At 43.8% G+C, this 23,669-nt stretch overlaps 2 protein-coding genes across 3 annotated transcripts in view; one reads left to right on the top strand and one right to left on the bottom strand.

Annotated features, from left to right (window-relative positions):
* MTCL3 (MTCL family member 3) overlaps positions 1 to 23,669 on the bottom strand; it is a 93,577-nt gene that overhangs the window by 29,135 nt on the left and 40,773 nt on the right. Inside the window, exon 6 of one of the 2 annotated variants that reach the window (XM_066605525.1) lies at positions 20,305 to 20,413. In XM_066605525.1, coding sequence (XP_066461622.1) covers positions 20,305 to 20,413 — 109 coding nt within the window. Of the gene's footprint in view, positions 1 to 20,304; positions 20,600 to 23,669 lie in introns of those variants that run through there. The other variant, XM_066605526.1, reaches the window with a different exon arrangement.
* The window catches only part of ECHDC1 (ethylmalonyl-CoA decarboxylase 1), a 105,456-nt gene continuing 86,440 nt past the window's right edge, over positions 4,654 to 23,669 (top strand). The window contains exon 1 of the mRNA XM_066605527.1: positions 4,654 to 4,684. Coding sequence (XP_066461624.1) covers positions 4,669 to 4,684 — 16 coding nt within the window. The 5' untranslated portion in view covers positions 4,654 to 4,668. The remainder of the gene's footprint in view (positions 4,685 to 23,669) is intronic.

Genomic DNA, 23,669 nt, shown 5'->3' with positions numbered 1-23,669 from the left:
CCAAGTCCAAGACATTTTTAGACTTTATAGTGCAGCAGAAATTCATCAGACTAAAATCGAACCAACGTGAATTTGTATGAAAACTTTGATAGCTCCTAGTTTAGTTTCAAGTTAAAGAGGATGAACATTCTCTTTTATGGCGGAATGGAATAAAGTTGTAATGAGAAACAAAAAACTTGAACAGGAATATTATAGCAATTAACTCTATAAAATACAGATTTTATTGAATTTGCAAGCTTTGCTTGTAATAGATAATTATAAAGCAGTCTGAACAAACTGCAAGGCAGGAAAGCCCCTGGCAGAGTGTGATATATTGTACATTATACAAATTATGCAATCATGGCAGTTTATCATAAATTGCAATGTGGTTTGCAGTAAAACCCAGTGTTACTACTGTGAATTGTAAATGCTCCATTAGGCTCTCTTAGTGATTCTGCACTAATATTATGACCACAGATCCCTGTCCGAGAATGGATCTATAGATCCAACTTTTGTAAGCTTTCTGTTTTTAACTAAAACATTGCCTTGTCGTGCACACATGATAATCACAATAAAAACCACAATAAAATAGTCCATATAAATAAACCCTTGTTGCAGTCATTTTACGGTTTTTCACTCCATAACTCAGGTACTCACTGGAAATGAGCGAGCCTACTCGGTAAGGCAGTTACTCGAGCGAGCATCGCTCTTCTCAAGTGACTGCTTAGTGATCCGAGCAGGCTCGGGTGGGCTGCGGGGATGGGGGGGGGGGGGGAGTGGAGCGGCAGGAAGAGTGAGAGAGATCTCTCTCTCTCTGTCTTCCCTCCGCTCACCCCCGCAGCCCACCCGAGCCTGCTCGGATCACTAAGCAATTACTTGAGAAGAGCGATGCTCGCTCGAGTAACTACCATACCGAGTAGGCTCTCTCATCTCTAGTACTCACACAATCACCAGTTTAGGTGCAATATCACTCACTAAATAGACATGGCTTTTGTGAGTTGGGCAATAATGCTTGAAAGGGAATGACAGGTTCACGTTTGCCGAGTTCCTCTCTGAATCTGACAAGTGCATTACAGCCAATATATAAAATATAAATAACTGTATAAGCTATTGCTAAAAAAACAATTAACGCTTCTGAATCTCATCCCCAGCCACTATTTTCTGTACATAAGCATATATGCACCAGGAATTAGTCAGATGCAGGACTCAGAGGTGATAACGAAAGGCTGCATTGTGTTCTAGTATCTAGTGTTATGTTTGTGCTGGGCATAAGTATGGTGCCCCTCATGGATGTCAGCCACAAAGCAGACCAAGACATAATAAATATCCACAATGGACCAAAATAGATGTATATTAAATAACCAAAACGCAGGAAACACAAAATAGGGCAAAAATTTTTTTATAGAATATGGGAATGCTATCCCTAACCAACTTTTGTGTGGTAGGTCCTGCCTAGAAGTAGGGCTATTGCCCAGATAGAAGTAGCCCTTCCCCAGGAGGAACCTAGGGGGTCTAGTCTGTTCCTAAATAGAGGATAGGGAAGATATTTAATATAGATGGGAAGAGCAAGGTATACAAAATAGTATTTGGTAGAACTGAACAAGCTCCACCCAGAATATATAGTCATAAGTACTTAGCTGACAGGAGTTTATTGCCTCACCACATGCAGGACAATAACCGGCACCCATGTAGAGGCGGGCCTGGAATACATAAACTTCCATTAAGGTTAATTGGCTGGCTAGGGAAAAAAACTCCCTGTTGACCAATCAGTTTATACACAAGATATTGTAGCAGGGATGTGCAGCAGGGCACACTATATACTGAGCCTGCTGCAGAATTTCTGACAAATGACACCTGAAGGGTCCTCTGCAATGACAGGAAGAAAGTAACACAAATGTCTGTCATTTGTAAGTTCATGCGAGTCCTCCACACAGAGAAATGCAGTCCATGGACAGCTTATAATTATGTAGGCCAAGGCTAATGTTGTGACGTCACCCCAGCATGCCACTGCAACATCAAGGCTCTGAAAACAAACAGAATAGGGTACACTGGTGGAGCCCCTCTAAATGGCTGAAATTGTTTATTGTGCTAACTAGGATGAGAGGTCTTTGGTTCATCTTTATGGAGCAAAATCTAGAGCTCTATAAAAACAATAACATAGATAAAGTGACAGACATGTCTAAAGATACTTTAAGTATCTATACATCACTGCCTTCATATTTCATGCTGTTTTAAAGGAATAAGAACTGTAATCTAATTGGTTGCTGTATACACCACCACATATTTTTATATGCATTACTGAGAATTAAGAGACTCATGACGTGTTCCCCACGAACCCTGCCATTGCTCACCCTGATAACTTCTGCAAAGTATGGTGACTAACAGAGAACTCCACTTACAGGCATGATTTAACAAGTAGGGCTTCAGTGGAAACACAAATGATGTCAATGGCACCGTTTCATATAGGCACTAGAGATGAGCGAGTATACTTGCTAAAGGCAATTGCTCGAGCAAGCATTGCCTTTAGCGAGTACCTGCCCGCTCGAGACAAAAGGTTCGGGTGCCAGCGGCGGGCAGGGAGCTGCGGGGGAGAGCGGGGCACAACGGAGGGGAGATCTCTCTCCCTCTCTCCCCCCCCCCCCCCCCCCCCACTCCCTCCTGCTGACTGCCGCTACTCACCGCTCCCCCGAACCTTTGGTCTCGAGCGGGCAAGTACTCGCTAAAGGCAATGCTCGCTCGAGCAATTGCCTTTAGCGAGTATACTCGCTCATCTCTAATAGGCACAATGCAGTGACATTCAGTGGCACACCATCAAAGTCTTTGGAGAATGTTTTGAGCTCCTTAGCCACTCTCTTGTAGGAATTAGGAGAAATTTCAACTCACAAACCCACAGTGATATATCCTATATCTTATGACATATTAGACGATACCGCAAAAGTGAAATGACCCTTCAGCTGACTCTTACATAAATTATTCTAAACATTAAAATTGAGAACTCATTTCATTAATTATTCTTTACCAATGCAAATCATTATATTCTGCATTGTAAGGCACACGCACGGATGTTTTTGGACAGCGTTCAGCGTTGCGCTAAACGCTGTACAACTCTCCTGTTCATTTCAATGGGAGTGTTCATGCAAGCATCAAAACGCAGCATCTTCAACGCTGCGCTTTGACAGCGATGCATATTCTATCTTTGTCCGTTTTCAGCCGTGCGTTGCCCATTGAAATTAATGGGCAGCAGTTTTAGTGCTGTTGAAAACGAGGCAAAACGTGGTTGCATGTTTTTCACAGCACTAAATGCTAGCTACACTACCTAAATAAAAAAGTAATACTCACCTAGCATATGCCGTCGGGTTTTCATTGCTGTTCTACAGAGCTCCGGGCTGGCTGCCGGGTACTTGTCAGTGCTGATAGACCATCCATTGCTGGTGACGGGGATTGAAATCTCCACCTCCTGCAAGAGATTGCTCTGATTGGTTCAGGAGTGCCGACTCAGCCAATCAGAGCCAGCAGTCGATGCACCAATCACAGCCATTTATTTTAATGACATCAGAGCGCTGGCTCTGATTGGCTGAGTAGGTGCTCCTGAACCAATCAGAGCAATCTCTTGCTGAAGGCGGGGATTTAAATCCCCGCCACCAGCAAGAGATGGTCTATCAGCACTGACAAGTGCCCGGCAGCCTGCCTCGAGCTCCGGAGAGCAGCGACGGGGACCACAACAGCATCTGCTAGGTGAGTATTACTTTTTTTTTCTCAGCTTCCCTGGCTGCGTTTCAGCTGTGCCAAAACCCTGGCAAAATGCATGCCAGCTCTGCTGAAACTGCAGTAAACGCAGCGTTAAAAAGCACTGCATTTCTGCTGAGGCCTGTGTGTAGGTGGCCTAAAAAACATTAATTTGAGCAACACATTGCAGTTCAACAGTGCCATGTGTGACTGTACCTTTACCTGTGCTAGGATGAGCTGATCCTTTGGACACCATTAGAGAGTGGCTTTTACTATTAACTGGGATTAGGGGTTATCCAGGAGTCCCAACTCAACAGGGGTTATATTTTCGAAACCTGCGTGTACCATAGACACAGCACATTCACTCATAATAAGCTATAGCTTCCCAACTGGAATCTCTCCTAGGGAAATATGGCCAAATATTAAATTGGGTTTCCATCTAAAGGGTCTACACATCTACTTAGGCAGCATTGTCATAAGGAGGACCCAGAGGGGCTTTAAAACTTCAGGGAGATTTCCCCCCATTGTACAACCCAGGAGTTCCATATAAATGCAGGATTGTTCACCTTTCTATGTGCTCCTCGCAACCAGGACTATTTGAAACAACCTCATAAACTGGTATTTTCTATTATTGTATTCCTTTTTATTGCCATACTGTTTGAGTATATGCTCCTTACCCTTTTGTAAATATTTCCTTTAGTATATTTTTACCTAAGCACTGCTAACCCTTTTTCTATGTTTTAAGTGATCCATAATCCCAGAGTGTGTTAATTGTGTGTCAGGTCATTGAAACCGAGGAGGCTTGTACCTATGCAATAAGTAGAACTGAAGTGGCTAACCTACCTGTCAGAAGCAGTCAGTGCTGACAGCGCTAGGCCGTACATGGTGCAATTTGGTATCCATTTTGCATGAGTGCAGGATCTAGAGAGCTGGAAATAAGTCGACCCTGCGCTCTGCCCCTGGATGCCATACATTACAGGTTGGTGACTATCGGACCCGTAAACCCCATATTTGTGACAATGTAACTCGAAGAAACAGTGTAATTGTAATTGCATTGCTCCTCATTTTAAAGCAGCAGGGAGAAGAAAAAGCCTACATAATAATATGTTTCACTATATAAACAATCATGTTTGTTTTTAAGAATTCAAGTCGACATCAACATTAACTTTTTTATATATTTCTGTGACATTTAGCAGAGACACATGACTCATGGCAGTAAATTTAGAGAATAAAACACAAGATCTGGCAGAACACTTTTTTTAAACTTGGAATTTCTTCTATATTTCCTGGCATCGTGTGGCAGGCTGTTGAGTTGGATTGTTGTATGTCGTTACAGTTGATATTTGTTCCAATATGCTCCCTATTACGGTTAATTAAAATTTTATTGCATGTTTGGTCAGGCAGTTGCATATAAACGACAGAGGAATACATTCTTCTTATTATTAACTATACTCTGGGCTTGATACAATTAATTTTCTAAACATGATGAAGTCAGTAAATATTTCACATCTGCTCTGAAGGTTCCATTCAGACCATCCGTTGCAGATCCAACACGGAATCCTGGCTGAACCAGCGCAGAATGCTGTGCTATTTCATCCAGAAAAATTCTGGTAGCATGAGCCAGATCCAGCGTTTCTGGTATTTTCATTGTTCAGCGCCAAACAAGAATAAAAGAGCAAATCTGAAAGAGGCCTTATTCCGTACAAACATAAGATCATGTATCATATGCCCTTTTACCTCACTCTGAAAACTTTATTCTAAATAATACTAGATGTGCGACATGTATCAACATGGTTTTTACAGAAGTACTTTTCAAATAATCTAATTATTAAAAAATGAGCTAAAAGAATTAAAGGGCTTTTTTATATTAAGCTTAATTATTGTTTAATGAAAAGATCTGCAACTTATTAATGCACTTTGTGTTTGAATAGGAACATTCCTGTTTTTTTTCCAGAGACTAAAAATCTATGCAGACCTAATGCTATGTTTGTTACAATTGTAACTCGTAGGGGATTATTTGGATTGGAGACTAGGGCTTCCACACAGACTTTGCATATGACATGTTATTGTGCTCTCCACAAATGGGGAGATCTGATCTGACAGACTCGCTTTAAGGCCTGATATACATGGGTGGATTTTTTCAGCGGAATCCGCAGTGGGCTTTCGACTCCGGATTCCCCAGCAATAACTCTCCATAGCATGCAATACAGAAAGATTCCTAATGTACATGAGTGGAAACCAATTACGTTTTCCGCTTACGGATAAAAACTGCAGCATGCTGCATTTTCCTGCGGTTCCCGCAGGAACCAGAACTGCGCATGACCGACGGCAAGCCATGCAGACCATCCGCAGTACAGAGAAGCCAGAGGAAGAGAGGTCCACACAGCCGCCACCTGCACTCATGGGTACGCAGGGTCACCCGCTGCGGTCATGGCCGGATTCAGTGTGGGATTCCCCATGCAGAATCCTTGCGTGCTGTGTGCATCAGGCCTAAATCAGACTATTATGTGTCAGTAATAGAGATGAGCGAGCCTACTCGGCCACGCCCCTTTTTCGCCCGAGCGCCGCGATTTTCGAGTACTTCCGTACTCGGGTGAAAAGATTCGGGGGGCGCCGTGGGTGAGTGGGGGGTTGCAGCGGGGAGTGGGGGGAGAGGGAGAGAGAGAGGGCTCCCCCCTGTTCCCCGCTGCTACCCCCCGCTCCACCACGCCTCCCCCGCCCCCCGGCGCCCCCCAAATCTTTTCACCCGAGTACGGAAGTACTCGAAAATCGCGGTGCTTGATCGAGTAATTACTCGAAACGATTAGGTTCGCTCATCTCTAGTCAGTAATCAAAGGGTACTTTCACACAGAGAAAAAGAGGAGAAATGTGACGCAGAATCTGCGTCTAAAATCCAGGCACCGACTTTTCGATTTTCAACACACTTTCCAAATTTATAGGTGAAGTTTAACAAAAATGGGGTCAATGATCACAAAATTCAGTTAGTACAGAAAATATAAAGAAACATCAAATGTATAAAGTGAGTTAAATGCAGTAAAAAATGTCAACACAACACACAAAATATTGATGGAAATACCATAGCTCACACTGAGGAATTAGAAAAAGCAAACTCCACACAGAAAAACAGTTAGGGGGCAATAGGAGTGTGTAAGTAGGGGGAAAAAGAGAGGTTAAATAACACAAGATGCAATAAATAAAACAGGGAATTACAGACCTCGGTAAGATTTGCTAGAGAATGAGGGCTTATATATAGCCGATATACACAACTGTGTGATGCATGGAGAGGTGTATACGCTGTCGGGGGGGGGGGGTTCGCAACTTAGCTGTCTTCCCCTTCCCTCCCCCTCGCTGGCTCTCTGCAAGGGGAGGAGGTGGGATGGGGCGGAGCTAGTGTGTTGAGCTCCTGCCCCTTGCCACTGTTTGCAATTGGAGGGGCAGGATGGGGTGGGGCTTAGTTCTCCGTTCCACCCCTCCCATTGCGAACAGCGGCAAGGGGCAGAGAGGAGAAGAGAAGGGGGATGGAGTTTAGCAGTCACACTGCTAAACTCCCTTCTCCTGCAGCTGTCATTAGCTCCTATAGGAGTCAATGCAGCTGCCGCCGCTGGCATGGAGGCGTCCTGCCGAGCTCTTTTACGCTGTAGAGATATGCCTCTGTGCACTGATGCATTGTAAACCAATGCATCAGAGGGACAGCGTATATCGGCTGAGGTGTGAAAACCAGGCTGATATAAGCCCTGAGTCACAATAAAGGCAAGATTGAGGAACTACACCTTAGTTATACCAGGCGACTCTTTATATTTAATCCAAGGACACCAAACTTTCATGATTTCCCAGTAGGGAAATATGATTGACTTTGTTGAGCGAGATTGATACATTTAGTACTGCTGTTTTTATTCACAACGATGGGAGCAATGACCTGGCCACAGCTATCAGATGTGTAGCTAGATTCACTTTAGATGGTTTGTAACCAATATGTTTTAATGGGATTATCAGACTTTATTTCTTTTAAAATGGGTTCCCCATGTGCAAACATAATAATCAAGTCTTAACTCACCTTGCCTGGATCCCCAAAGCTTTTGTGACACCAGACTCCAGGTCTTCACTGGAACGCTGGGTTTACAGGCTGCAGCAGACTGCTTATGGAACATCACCGGCTGCTACAGCCAATCACTGACCTCAGAGCTTGAACACGGATGACTAACATTTGCGGCAGCAGCCGTTATTGTTTTATTGTTTAGGCACAGTGAGCATCATTTTTTAATTGGAGGGGCACAGTGACCATATTATTTAAAATAATAAAAAAAAATCTTGTTATTTGTATAGCGCTGACTTAATCCGCATCACTTTCACACATTTTTTCTTTATTGCACCCCAGCAAGCTGGGTATGCATTTTAACAACCTTGGAGGATGGAAGGCTGAGTCAATCTTGAGTCGGCTACCTGAACCAAGCAGAGATTGAACTTGCAACCTTCAGGTTGTGAGCAGGAGCTTAGGACTGCATTTCTTCTGCCTTAACACTCTGCGCCACATGAGGCTTATTTGTTATTTCAGTGTTAATATTTTGCTTCATACATGAAATAAAACAAATATTTATAAAACAATGAAAAATTGGGTTGTGATTATTTACTGTTTACAATCAAAGAGTTTCTACCACACATGGTGATAAATCATAGAGGAGTGAGAATACACAGGAGGGTGATACGAAAACACAAAGAGCCGTATCATAATCACTGCTTCTACCTAACATAACTGAGTAGTTGGTCTGTTAAAAAGCTTGTTGTATAAAAATCGTACTCAAAATTACATCATATATCCCAAACCTTATGACATTTTTCTTGGATTATTAAAGATCATTATTTCATAGATAATGATATTGCTAATGTAGCGGTGCATTACACAGAATGACCTGCAGAGTGTGCTAGTCAGGCATTCTAATACCTGCAAGAGGGAAAGAATGGGTTAATACCCTAGTTGTAGGAAGAGTTAGCTACAAAAGAGGCAGCTGTGCAGGAAGCTGAGAGAGGACCACTGCAGCAGAGCTGAGGTGCTGCAGGCTGGTGGACTAGCAGAGGCCAGAGTCTGACAGGGGTGTCAACCCTGGACTCACACCCAAGTGGGGTGCATATGGACTGTGTATATTGACGTTGGATGGTATTGCTGGGTTTTGTAATTGCGGTGATGACAAATAAAGACTGGCAGGAGCCAGATAAAGAAATCCACATCTCCTGAGCAGTTTCTACATGTGTGGTGTGCCATTTTCATGTGCAAGAGGTCGGCGATCCGCAGGCAAGTGCACCCCGCTTGCTACATATGGTGGAGAATGCGCTGGCACAAAACTGAGTGGCGCACAAAGCAATGTGTATAAAAAGCCTGGAGGCTGAATGTGCGGTTGCTGAGGAGCGACGAAAGCTGCAGGCGGAGTTTTAAAGGGCCAGGAGGTTGAAAACTCTGGTTGTTGAGGAGCAACGCAAGCTGCGGTTGCAGGGGGCATGGACTGCAAAGAACCAACAGCAAAGTATGGACATTTCTGCATGATATAATGTTTTCTGTGCATGATGATACCGTGAACGCTGCACAGTGTGCACGGACCTTTAAGGAAGAGTTGTCTGAGAACTGTGTTGCTGACCGGGTGGTGCAAGAAAAGACCGTTAACCCTGAAATGTTATGTGTGGGGGATTGTGGGATGTTGTCTGTACATGATATGTGTAGTAATGTTCCGCAAATGAAGTCACGGTGTGAACAGGTTGCAATGAGGAGTGCAGCCAATGCCCATGTGGAAGGCAGGGCAAGTATACCTCTAGTGAAAGAGAGGAGTAATAATGAAGATAGTGCGTGTAGAAATGCTGCAGTTAGTAGTACTATGCCTTTAGAGAGAGAAAGGATAGATTGTACTAAATATGCAAAGAAGAGAAAAAAGAAGAAAAAGGCTGCCGCTAGTGAGAAAAGTGAGGTTATCAGTGCAGATCCTGTGGTCCAGAGTGAGACAGTCTTAAAGGAGAAGGAGCGTCTCACAAGATTAACTAACGCTGATCGCAGAGTATGTCTGGAGGCACAATCTGTGCAGTATGAACAGGACTCTAAGAAACTGCAAATGAAAAACTAAAAGTTGGAGATGACGTGTTGCAAGTTAGAAGGAGCTTCTACATGTGCACGTAATCAAACTACACATTTGCAGAATCAGGTTGCAGAGTTGAAAATGCAGTTAGCAAAGAAAAATGGTGACTTGGAGTGCCAAATAAGTCAGCTCAAGGAAGAGCTGGAACTAGAGAAAGCTGCTTGCAGTCAGGCAGAGAAACAAGCAGAGATCTTGAAAGACTTACTGGGTTACAAGGAAAACCAGGAGGCACTGCATGAGAGACTGGTGTCCCAGCTACAGATGAGCCTGGATGAGGAAGGCGAAGAATATGAAGCTCAGATCCAGGACCTTAATCAGACCCAGGCGCTTCTATTCCTAATTATATTCTCGAATTTCCCCAAATGAAAGATGATCATATTGAATTTACTGTTGATAAAGAATTGCTGTGGAAATATAATGTCAATATGCTTTAAATTTTAGAGAAGCTTCAGGAGGATTATCATTTTAATAAGGTTTCTACGAACTACAGATAAAAATAGGGAGCTCCATATTTTAAATCTATCCTTAAGGAGCACTATTAGGTCTATAGGAATATTGGTAATTTCTAGAAATATAAACTCCCTGATATTTAAATTGTGATACTACATTAAGTCAACATATTTTCACACCTATAGCCCATCTCAGCTAATTCAGTGGCATAAACTTGGATTTCTGCTAATTTATGAGTAAACCAGAGAAGAATTGAATTATTGAAATGGCATGCTGAAGAATGTGGTGTGCACTAGAGAGAAATAATACCATGTCATCGGTGTGCAAGCCAATGCGGTCCTCCTCCCTAGGTTCATTTATTACCCGTGATATTCCAAATCCTGTCTGATAAGCAGAGAGAAGTGCTCAATGGCCAGTGCAAAAAGAAAGGGCAACAATGGACACCCCTGCCTTGAACCACTCCTCAGATAGAATGAAGAGGAGATAAGGCCATTTGCAAGAAGTCTAGCACTATGCATTTTGTAAATGATGGAAATCCATTTAATGAAGATTTGTCCAAATCTGAAACATTGTAATACCTCTAGTAAATAGGGCCATTCAACTGAATCAAAAGTCTTTGTGGCACCTGTAGATGCCGAAACCCAAACCTGTTATTTCCAGCCTATCTACGATACCACTTGAATCCTTCTGATGTTGTCAGACGTTGATCTCTCAGGTATAAATCCAGATTGATCTGGGTGAATAATATTGCCAAATTTAATCTGTTTACTAGTATTTTTGTTATTTTAGAATCTGTTAAGGAAAGATATGGAACGATAAGACCCACATTATTTAGGGTGTTTATCTTGTTTCAATATAACCACTATAGTAGCCTCGTAAAAAGTTCAGAAATCGACCATCTGCCAATGCTTCTTAAAAGCAGAAAGCAGCCGTGGAAGCAAAATCTCACTATATTGTGAATAAACCTCTATTGGGAGGCCATCCGGACCTGGGGATTTACCCATGGCCATGGAGGATACAGCTTCAACTATCTCCTTCAGAGTAATAGTCGTATCTGATAGAACTACATGCTCTGCAGATGATTTAGAAAAAGTGAAGGCTCACAAATAGGATCGGAGAACCTCCATTGTAGAGTTTACTTGAGACTAATAAATCTATCTAGTATAGCAGTGGGGTCCTTATATATGTGGTTCTCATTAGATCGTATCTGCAGTATAGGGGCAGAAGAAGAACTTATGGTATACCATATGTGCCAAGAACTTACTAGACTGGTTGCCAAGTTCAAAAAATGATAGTTTGGTAAAAAAAAAAAAAAAAAAAAAAGGTTTTAGTTGCTCCTTCTTCTTCAAGATTTATAGATATGCTCTTCCTGTCATCAACTATTTTGTTCTATTGGCCTCAGTAGGTTCTCTTATGTATACGCTCTCAAGTTCAGCACACTTGGCCTGCAGATCCTTCTCATGCCAAGCTGTGGCTCTTTTAATAAATGAAATAGAAGATTTCTTATATGCCCTTAAATGCAATTTAAAAGTGTCCCACACCAACATAGTGTCATGACTAGGAGAATGTCAAAGAAGGGTTGTATCTGGTCAGTAATCCTGTCTGAGGGTCCCAGGAAGGATAACCAGAAAGAATGTACACTCTGCAGATTAGGGAGTAGGGGATTCCAATATCATCCAGATCGGGAAGTGATCAGATACACCTCAGGGTAAGTATTCCACTGTCTCTATCCTGGAATACAATGAAGGCAATCCTAAAATGTGATTAATGCGACTAAGAGTATGTCTATTAGCAGTATGACAGGAGAACTCTCTAGTAGATGACATTCTCATTATAAATCCAACTATCGCACCTCAGCTCCCACAGCACTTATCTGGTAGTATTACAATGCTACAACTGCATTTTGGGGAGTATCTTGAAAATGATTTAGTACTAGATCCATAAGGAAGCTTAAATCTCCCATACAGCCTGTGGCAGCATTAGGGACCTTTCACATAGGACGGAATATTCCGCAACAGCGTTGCGGGATACACCGTCCTTGAATTCCACACCGAAATCCACATTGCTACCTGCAGATTTCCTGGCAGGATTCTGCTATTTTTGATTATGCATTATAATCCACACGTCAGTGGTGCGAATTTTGGGTCTGAATATTCCGCAGGAGCGCACAATGCTGTTGTGGAATATTCTGTCCAGTGTGAAAGGACCCTAAGGTAAAAGGGTAGCAAATGAAATCTCAGGCGCTATAACAGTAATGGATGCAAGTAGTGGATTATAAAAACACAATTACATAAGGGGCTTTATTGACTGTAAAAAAAAAATCATTTTTGACTCTCTGGATCAATTCTGATTTAATCAGGCTCTCATCTATGGGAGTTATAAATGAGGAAGGATATACCTCTAGAATATGAGGTATGGCAAGCATGACAGGAGCATGGTTTACTTAGGTGAGCGGTGGTAGTCTGGGTAAAATGTGTCTCCTGCAAGCATACCGTAGTATGTGAGGTCTATGAGAGTGAATCTTTGAGAATACTCTTGCTCTTTTCCTAGGAGTTCCCAGGCCCCTAACATTCCAGGATATAAATGTTACATTAGACATGGATTGTCAAGCAAAAATGAAAAAAATAAAAATAAGATTTCGCTCAATTCCCCTTCTGTGAGGTGAAGGACCATATTACCAATGAGCATGTACAGTATATTGCATAAAACTACCATATCAGATACAAGATACATTGTCCTGGAAAAAAGAGCTTTAACAACTTTCAACCTATGTTCAACGTGACCAGGTATAAATAAAAAATCTTGGTATTTGTATAGCGCCAACTTATTGCGCAGCGCTTTCAGGTAATTATTACTTAATTACCCCCCACCAAGCTGGGTTCTCATTTTACCGACCTCGGAAGAATGGAAGGCTGAGTCAACCTTGAGCCGGCTACCTGACGCATGTGGGGATCAAACTTGCAACCTTCAGGTTGTAGGCGAGAGCTTACACTCTGCGCCACACGACGCTCCTTACACGAGGTATCATTTATTGTGGGTCACAGAAGGTTTATTTTTGAATTATGGGGCACTGCTGGCATAATCTTTTCAAATGTATGGACACAATGGCCATATTTTTTATTGTGTGGGCACAATGTCTCTAATTATGTATTCTGCGGCACAATGTGGTTAATTATATACTCAGGGGCAAAGTGTATCAAAATACCTTTTCAGGGGGTAAAGTGTGGCTGGTATTTTTGTCAACTGGCACAGTGTGTGGAAATATTAAGAGTGTGTTTTCATATAAGGTTCAAGGATGTGAAAAAGTGAAGAGCCAGAGACATTTGCGTGGCAACGTCTGCACAGATGAGTTATGTCCAGAAGGCATCATGACGGTCTCGGCCAGATGGTGCAGAAAAGCAGAATGACTCCAATCAAAGATGATATCACCTTCAAGCCTCTGAATATCATTGCTTACTCTGCCATTGTGTGAGTCTGTGTATATTCTACAGAATGATGCTGGGTGGTAGCATTCTTTTTTGTTAAATAACAACTCTCTGCGTAGCCTTACTATTGTTCAGGCTATACTGGGAGTAGTTATTTTACATGACACTAACTCATATAGCAGGGGCTAACCTCACTTGTAATTTATTCCTGTACTGATCATGTTTCTTGGGTTGTAGTTACATAATGAGCTAGGTCTGGTGCTGCATTTATCTTTTGAGCTTAGAACCGGTGCTAAATATATGTACTGAGCTTGGTTATGGTACTATATGCTATAAGTGTATAGGTGTAGGATCTATATTTATGTACCGAGCTTAATTCTTGTGCTGCATTTATGTAATGAGCTTGGTTCTGGTGCTGCATTTCTGTTATGAGCTTGGTTCTGGTTCCGCATTTATGTTATGAGCTTGGTTCTGATGCAGCATTTCAGTTATGAGCTTGGTTCTGGTTCTGCATTTATGTTATGAGCTTGGTTTTGTTGCACTGTTCATATTACTAACTGTGTTTTAGTATTACCGATTTAAAGTGTTTAATATATTTGTTTATGAATAATTTTTTCTCTGTGCACTATGCAGTGGGCATCTTTTGTGTTTTTTAGGCCGCTTTCACATAGCCGAAAAAATTGCACAAGATTTGTACATTGCAAGAAGCACAAATCTAACATGAATATGAACCCCATAATTTTGAATGGAGTCATATACAAGAGCTATATTTTCCCACACCCCATTGTGATGTGGGAAAGAAATCACGCATGGTCTATCTTAGTGTGCTCCGAAGAATGTATCTTCCATTGTTTTCAATGGAGCAGGAAAACATATTGCACAGTGTGTGATGTGCACACGAGTGCGATGCAAGGTTTTCCATTGAAGACAATGGGAAACACTTGCCAATCCTCCGACGCGACATGGCTGAAAGCCGTGCTGGGGAGAATTGCAACCTCACAAAAGTGATGGTAGGCGTTTTTGATGGAAAAAATGCCTCGCATCCACCAGTATATCACGTGTGTGAGAGCACAATATTGGGCTAAGTTTCACGGCCCGATATTGTGCTTGGCCGCGTTAGGTAGCCTCAGTCAGTCAGGGAACCTGTCGTTTAAAATTTGAATCCCAGCCATAGCCCTATGGCATCATGAACATGGGAACCCTGAGTCTCTCTGTGTCACCATATACTGCTCTATATGGTGTATACTACTAATTATATTAGCAAATTATAGTACCAGTGTTTCTGATGGCGCAATGCGCCACACAGCTCTGCTACATGCTTTGTTCATCCCATAAAACAGGGATCAGACGCAGCACATCAGTGGAGATAAGGGACCTGTGATGACATCACCATCATGCTCCGTTCCTGATCACATGATGGTGACATCATCAAATGTCCTGCATTCTTGTGCAGATTACAGGCAGACTACAAACCCCCTGCGGCTCCAGTTGTTATGGAATACTAACACCTAGCCAAACAGCAGCTGTGTGCGTACAGGATCTGTGATAATGTCATGTAATCTGGGATGAAGCATGTAACTCCCTCCCTGGGGATGAAGGACCTTTGATGATGTCACCATCATGTGATCAGGGGTGGAGCATGTCAGTCACTCACAAACTCACTGACTCACGCACAGACGGACAGGTCATTGTTAGTAGTTTGACTAGTTATTAGTAATATTTATAGTACCAGTGTTTCTGGAGGCACAATGCGCCACTTACTAATATAATGATATCTATATAGTGAAAGAGGTTGGATTTGGTCAAAATATTTCTGTGCAAATAGTAAGCTCTTGGCACTATTTACAATTTTGCTGAACATTGCAAACAGCTATGAAAAAGAAAACTTCAGTAAATGTACAAAATAGCAATACTCATACTGCAACATCTAAACACGTGAAGCTTCTGAAGAGATTGGAGTTAGTAAAAAGTGAAATTGATGGATTGGTGTATTGATGTAGCATTTATGGGCCCAATGAGTTACAAATACCGAACTGAGCCATTTCCATAGTTTTTTGTGTGTGATTTTATATGATTGATTGATTGAAATGAAAAACATTTGGTACCGTGTTACTAGTTACCAGTTTGCCAGTAGAGCAAAATGTGATTATTCTCAGCAAGAGAAACCAAGTAATCTTGTAGATATGATACCTTTTAATGGCTAACAAAATACATGCCCTGCGATGATATCAATATGCACTGCAGGCTATGTATGCGTACATTTGTAAGGTATTATTTATTAGAGTCTCCACAAAGGTGTCCAGCTGTCTCACAACAAACTGCAAATTGCAAAGTGAGTACAGCTGTATCCATAGCAACTGAGACTGCTCGGGTTTGTAAGCATCTGCGATGATGTTATGGGGCGTAGGTCTGACACCATGTGACTGATCACATGACAGTGACATCATCACAGATCCTGTGAGCACAGGGCTGCTGGCGTGCTGTGTGTTTTATATGTATGCTTAAGGCCGCCTGCAGACGAGCGGAAATCTCGCCGCGGGATTTCCCGCGGGATTTCCGCCGCTGAAAGTCTGCATAGGAGTGCATTACAATACGCACTCCTATGCAGACGGCCGCGGTTTGGCCGCACGAAATCTCGCGCGGCAAACAAACCGCGGCATGTTCTAATTTTCTGCGGGGCACGCACTCACCTGGCCGCCGGCTCCGGTCTGCGCATGCGCCGGCTGCGCGGCAGCCGGCACATCAAAGAGCCGGGGCCGCCAGGCGCGGGTGAGTACGCGCTCGCCCCTGCAGGCTCTGGGGTCGGATCGCGCGGCGAGATTTCTCGCTGCCGGATCCGACCCGCTCGTCTGCAGGCGGCCTAAGGATCGGCGATGAAGTCACGGGGCGGAGCTCAAAGAGCATGTGACTGTGTGATGATGTCACTGTCATGTGATCATGTGACATCACCAGCGTGTGATTAGGGAAAGAACATGAGAAGCACCCACACACATACATAAATGCTAATGGACAAGTGGTCATTAGTAGTTTGATTACAGAGGGGAAAAAAAGCTCAGTAACAGTATCCATAATCAAAGTATGACATCTATGGGTAATGTATCCTGACTGAAGGCAGTATGCAGCTGTATTACAAATATGTGCATGAGCCCTTAGCTATGAAAACCAGACAAACACATTCCCATTTTCGTAGGACAGAATAGAGAAAACAGCACAACTTCCAACACATGTGAAGCAGTGTGACCGTGCTCATATTACTGTATAGGCTGCAGGTAATACGCTGAATCCCACTGAAGAGAAAGCAATATCATATAGCTGTCTGCCTCAGTTAGCTATATCTCATTAACAGTTGAAGAACTTTTTAAGTACCACGAGAAATTCCAAAATTCCCTTTCCATTTTGAAATGATTTAATGACGAGTTTCCTTTAGTCTTGTTTCATTTCTTGGTCTAAAGTTCAGGGTGTGTCGCTGAGTAAATGTGAAGTAATTCCAAAAGCATAACAGATGTGGCCGAGAACTGTGCACATTACTCACCCTCCAAAGAACACAAAAACATATAGTCCTATGCAGACCATGTTACTGTATATACATGCAGAGTCAATTATATTCATATATACCGTGCCTAGAAAAAGGATTCATGTTTGTTGTGTGACAGCAATGACTCATAGCAGATTTAATAAGTATATTAGGGCGGTTTCACAGTTTTTTTGAAAAAATGCCATGGTTTTTGTGGAGGTTTTTCATGCAGTTTTCTGAGACAAAGCCAGAAGTTGATTCAAATGGAATGGGACATATAAAAGATCTTATACTTTTCCTTTGGCTCAAAAAAACTTCATCAAAAACTGCAATGGCAGTGGGATTCAGCTTTTTTCTAATGGCTTTTTTAATACACATACATCTTTGCCAGGCTTTTGTTTCCTCTGGGGAAGTCTATGGGATAACGTCAGGAAAAAGAACACAATGCCTAGAGCATGCTGTGTTTTGAAGAAAATGCCATTGACCCCCCAAAAATGCAATATAAACCACTAATTAAATTACACCTTACAGCAGTCCGTACTGAAAGAAATCAACTCTGGTCCAGCTATGACCAGGCATACACTTGCGCCTTATTTTACGCCAATAAACATGTGGCCTGCAAGTGATCACTCCCTAAGGCCTCATGTCCACGAGGAAAATCAGGCCCGCCGCGGATTCTCCATGCAGAATCCCACAGTGGGTCCCTCCTTTCCCGGGGACATGAGGCTGAAAATAAGAATAAACTCACCTGTCCGGACGCTGCGGATCTTCCCTCCGTCGTGGCCGGATCTTCTTTCTTCGGCCCGGCGGATGTGTCCAGTGCAAGAAGATCCGGCCGCGACGGAGGGAAGATCCGCAGCGTCCGGACAGGTAAGTTTTAATTCTGGTACAGGTGTTCCGCGGATCCGAACGGCTTCCATAGGCTTCAATAGATCATGGAGCATGTCGCTTCATGGAGCATGTCGCCGTTTTTTTCCTGCATGCAGATCCGCGCCTGAAGGGGAAAATGACATCTGCAGGTATTTAACTACCTGCGGGTGTCCAATGCATCCCTATGGGGCGCGGATCCGCGTGCGTGAAAAACGCTGCGGATTTTAAATATTAATTATCCCGTGGACATGAGGCCTAATCCAAGTCCACTTTTGGGAAAATCGTTGAGCATCATATAACAGTAGATCCGCAGCAGAAAGTCTGCATAACAGAACTCACTGTTTGGAGCAGATTTTGAAGTTGATTTTAACTTGGTTTTTGGTGTGAACCCCCCCCCTTCATTTGTAGAGGTGGAAGCTGCACCAAAAATCCGGTGCTATAATTGACATGCTGCGGAATTAAAATCTGCACCGTATATTAATTTACACTTAGGTATTGTGCAGATTTCTTTCTGCAGCATGTAGACGAGATTTTGAAAATCTCCATTTTGCTGCTACTGTAAATTCTGCAGACTTTCCATGTGGAGGGTCCGCACAGAAACTTCGCAGCACATCCGCCCTGACGTGAACATAGCCCAAAGCTGCTTTCATGCGGGATAGAATATTCCACAACAACGTTGCAGAATATACACCCTTGCGGAATATTCAGCACCAAAATCCGCACTGTTAACATGCGAATTTCGATGTGGAGTTTATAATGTCAGAATTCTGCTGATAATGCTGCATCATAATCAGCATTAAAGGGGTTGTCCCGCGGCAGCAAGTGGGTCTATACACTTCTGTATGGCCATAATAATGCACTTTGTAATGTACATTGTGCATTAATTATGAGCCATACAGAAGTTATAAAAAGTTTTATACTTACCTGCTCCGTTGCTGGCGTCCTCGTTCCCATGGAGCCGACTAATTTTCGCCCTCCGATGGCCAAATTAGCCGCGCTTGCGCAGTCCGGGTCTTCTGCAGTCTTCTATGGGGCCGCTCGTGTAGAATGCCGGCTCCGTGTAGCTCCGCCCCGTCACGTGCCGATTCCAGCCAATCAGGAGGCTGGAATCGGCAATGGACCGCACAGAAGCCCTGCGGTCCACGGAGACAGAGGATCCCGGCGGCCATCTTCAGCAGGTAAGTATGAAGACGCCGGACCGCCGGGATTCAGGTAAGCGCTGTGCGGGTTGTTTTTTTAACCCCTGCATCGGGGTTGTCTCGCGCCGAACGGGGGGGGGGGTTAAAAAAAAAAAAAAAAACCGTTTCGGCGCGGGACAACCCCTTTAAGACTTGCCGATTTATTCCAGAACGGCATATCTTTACTGGGGTTTTTGGTGCGGATCTGCACATGGAATTTGCCCTTGCTAAAATCTGCATATGGAATGCCGCGTAAACGTGATTTTCCTCTTCGGAATTAAACATGCAGATTTTACTTATTGTCAGGGCAAATTCTGCATGTGGACTCACGTCAAAAACGGTATCAAAAGGCCGGGGATCTCTTGACGCAACGTTTTAAGGTGAGATTCACTGTGGAAAATTTTGCGGTGAATTCCGTTGTGTGAACATACCCTTGGGGTGCTAACACATTGGCTGGAAATAGCCCACATGGCGCACCCAAATCTAAACCTTAATCCACAGCTGCGAATTCTGCACAAAAACCTGTAAGTCTCACTGCTGATGTTGATGCAGAGTTGCTGGCAGAATTGAGCTATGTTCAATTCCGCATCAAAATTTGCCCAGAGCAGTGTGGATTTGGTGCAGAATTATTCACCACGGTCAGAGGTGTAACTTAAAGCTCCTGGGCCCCAATGCAAAATGTGTAGCAGGGCCCCTTATTATGTTTTATTAATAGTACTGGGCTCCCTTTATGGAGAAGAGAGGCCTTATGGGCCCCCTAGAGCTCATGGGCCAGGGTGCAACCGCATCCCCTGCATCCTCTATAGTTAGGCCCCTGACCACGGTGCATCCTGTGGGTTAAATTGTGCTTGTGTGAAAGTTCCCCAAAAAGTTATAAATCTTTTTTTCAAAATGTGTAACTTTTGAACACCAGAAAACTGTTGCAAGTACCTTGATAAATCATGGCCATAGTGTCTCAATAGATCATCACGAAGCACGTCTCCACACACCTGGGACAAAAACCCAAGAAATAAGCGACACCAGAAGGCATGTTTCAGTGCACTTACTTGTAGAAGCTGTCAGAAGTGTTTCTTGGTTTCTATATACAAGTATGTAGTCTTCAGTGTTTTCTTTGACAGTAGCTGGAGCAGAAACTATATTTCTTTTACTTCTTATCTTGGTGAATGGACAAAACAAACAAAACTGAAAATAAATAACTACACAAAACAAAAATAAAAATGGTGGGAAATGTTACAGGACAAAAAAGAGGGTGAAAAGGAAGACAAGCTTAAATATAGTCGTGTAGGAAAGAGAAGAAAATAATACTAGGATGAGGATAAGTAAAATAATAGGCTGGAACATCTGGGAAGGTAAATATAGAGACAGAAAGATTTATTCACTCACAGTGCTGCCAGCAATAGACCGAACACATGAGAAAGCAACAGTACTGCATTTCAACCAATTACTGTAGGCAAGAACACACACACGTTTATTTATCATTTCACAGGATGTTTTATAATCTGTAAGATAATTCCCTGAATAGTTTCCTGAGCCGAGAAAATAGAAAACAGGTCACATCAATATTTCTGCTAAGGAGAACTGTAGAGCACATGGAAGATGGGTTTTCATAACTAACTTCCTTGCCAGGTCATTATTGCTCAATGTGGATGATGATTTGGATTAACAATATGTCCCTAAGATTACATGATGAATATGCCAGAAAACATGCATGAATTGTTGACATATGATTATAATGTTGCAATAAAAAGTAAGTGACCCCTTCGGAATTACACAGATCTCTGCATTGGTTGCTAAGAAAATGAGGTCTGGTTGTTAGCTAAATCACAATTTTTAGACAAACACAATCTAGCTAAACTAATAACAATTGGACCATTCATGTCTTTTATTGTGCAAGTTGAGAAAACATTAGAGATGAGCGAACATTAGAGATGAGCGAGCACCAAAATGCTCGGGTGCTCGTTACTCGGGATGAAATTTTCGCGATGCTCGAGGGTTCGTTTCGAGTAACGAACCCCATTGAAGTCAATGGGCGACCCGGGCATTTTTGTATATCGCCGATGCTCGCTAAGGTTTCCATTTGTGAAAATCTGGGCAATTCAAGATGGGAACGACACAGCAACGGATAGGGCAGGCGAGGGGCTACATGTTGGGCTGCATCTCAAGTTCCCAGGTCCCACTATTAAGCCACAATAGCGGCAAGAGTGCCCCCACCCTCCCTCCCAACAACTTTTACATCTGAAAAGCCCTCATTAGCAATGCATACCTTAGCTAAGCACCACACTACCTCCAACAAAGCACAATCACTGCCTGCATGACACTCCGCTGCCACTTCTCCTGGGTTACATGCTGCCCAACCCCCCCCCCCCCCCCCTGCAGGACCCAGTGTCCACAGCGCACACCAAAGTGTCCCTGCGCAGACTTCAGCTGCCCTCATGCCACACCACCCTCATGTCTATTTATAAGTGCGTCTGCCATGAGGAGGAACCGCAGGCACACACTGCAGAGGGTTGGCACGGCTAGGCAGCGACCCTCTTTAAAAGGGGCGGGGCGATAGCCCACAATGCTGTACAGAAGCAATGAGAAATATAATCCTGTGCCACCGCCATCAGGAGCTGCACACGTGGGCATAGCAATGGGGAACCTATGTGCCACACACTATTCATTCTGTCAAGGTGTCTGCATGCCCCAGTCAGACCGCGTTTGTTTATAAATAGTCACAGGCAGGTACAACTCTGCAATGGGAATTCCATGTGCACCCACAGCATGGGTGGCTCCCTGGAACCCACCGGCTGTACATAAATGTATCCCATTGCAGTGCCCTGGACAGCAGAGCTAACGTCAGATTAAATGCAGGTAGGCTTCGGCCCACACTGCATGCCCCAACCTGACCGGGGTTTTTAATTCATAGACACAGGCAGGTACAACTCCCTATTGTGAAGTCCGTGTGGACCGACAGCATGGGAGGGTCCCAGGAAGCCACAGGCGGTACATAAATAAATCCCATTGCATTGCCCAGCACAGCTGAGGTAATGTCATGTTTAATGCAGGTGGGCTTCGGCCCACACTGCATGCCCCAGTCAGACTGGGGTTCTTTAGAGGTGGACACATGCAGTTACAACTCCGTGTGGACCGACAGCATGGGTGGCTCCCTGGAACCCACTGACGGTACATAAATATATCCCATTGCAGGGCCTAGCACAGCTGAGGTAATGTCATGTTTAATGCAGGTGGGCTTCGGCCCACACTGCATGCCCCAGTCAGACTGGGGTTCTTTAGAAGTGGACACATGAAGTTACAACTCCGTGTGGACCGACAGCATGGGTGGGTGCCAGGAAGCCACCGGCGGTACATAAATATATCCCATTGCAGTGCCCAGCACAGCTGATGTAACATCAGCTTTAATGCAGGTGGGCAAAAAATTAATTGGATTACACTGTAGGCGAGGGCCCCAAAAAATTGGTGTACCAACAGTACTAATGTACGTCAGAAAACTTGCCCATGCCCAACCAAGAGGGCAGGTGAAACCCATTAATCGCTTTGGTTAATGTGGCTTAATTTGTAACTAGGCCTGGAGGCAGCCCAGTTAAAATAAAAATTGGTTCAGGTGCAAGTTTCAACGCTTTAATGAGCATTGAAACGTATAAAAATTGTTTACAAAAATTATATGACTGAGCCTTGTGGGCCTAAGAAAAATTGCCCGTTCGGAGTGATTACGTCAGGTTTCAGGAGGAGGAGCAGGAGGAGGAGGATCAATATTATACACAGATTGATGAAGCTAAAAGGTCCACGTTTTTGATGGTGATAGAGAACAATGCTTCCATCCGCGGGTGCAGCCTACGTATTGTTTAGGTATCGCTGCTGTCCGCTGGTGGAGAAGAGAAGTCTGGGGAAATCCAGGCTTTGTTCATCTTGATGAGTGTAAGCCTGTCGGCACTGTCGGTTGACAGGCAGGTACGCTTATCTGTGATGATTCCCCCAGCCGCAATAAACACCCTCTCTGACAAGACGCTAGCCGCAGGACAAGCAAACACCTCCAGGGCATACAGCGCAAGTTCAGGCCACGTGTCCAGCTTCGACACCCAGTAGTTGTAGGGGGCAGAGGCGTCACGGAGGACGGTCGTGCGATCGGCTACGTACTCCCTCACCATCGTTTTACAGTGCTTCCGCCGACTCAGCCTTGACTGGGGAGCGGTGACACAGTCTTGCTGGGGAGCCAGAAAGCTGTCAAAGGCCTTAGAGAGTGTTCCCCTGCCTGTGCTGTACATGCTGCCTGATCTCCGCACCTCCCCTGCTACCTGGCCCTCGGAACTGCGCCTTCGGCCACTAGCGCTGCCGGATGGGAATGTTACCATCAGTTTGTCCGCCAGGGTCCTGTGGTATAGCATCACTCTCGAACCCCTTTCCTCTTCGG

The sequence above is a fragment of the Eleutherodactylus coqui genome, chromosome 1, assembly GCF_035609145.1.
Source record: "Eleutherodactylus coqui strain aEleCoq1 chromosome 1, aEleCoq1.hap1, whole genome shotgun sequence".
In the NCBI taxonomy this organism is placed as follows: domain Eukaryota; kingdom Metazoa; phylum Chordata; class Amphibia; order Anura; family Eleutherodactylidae; genus Eleutherodactylus; species Eleutherodactylus coqui.
The sequence above is the reverse complement of the archived record's forward strand: the minus strand, read 5'-3'. Positions and strand labels throughout refer to the sequence as shown.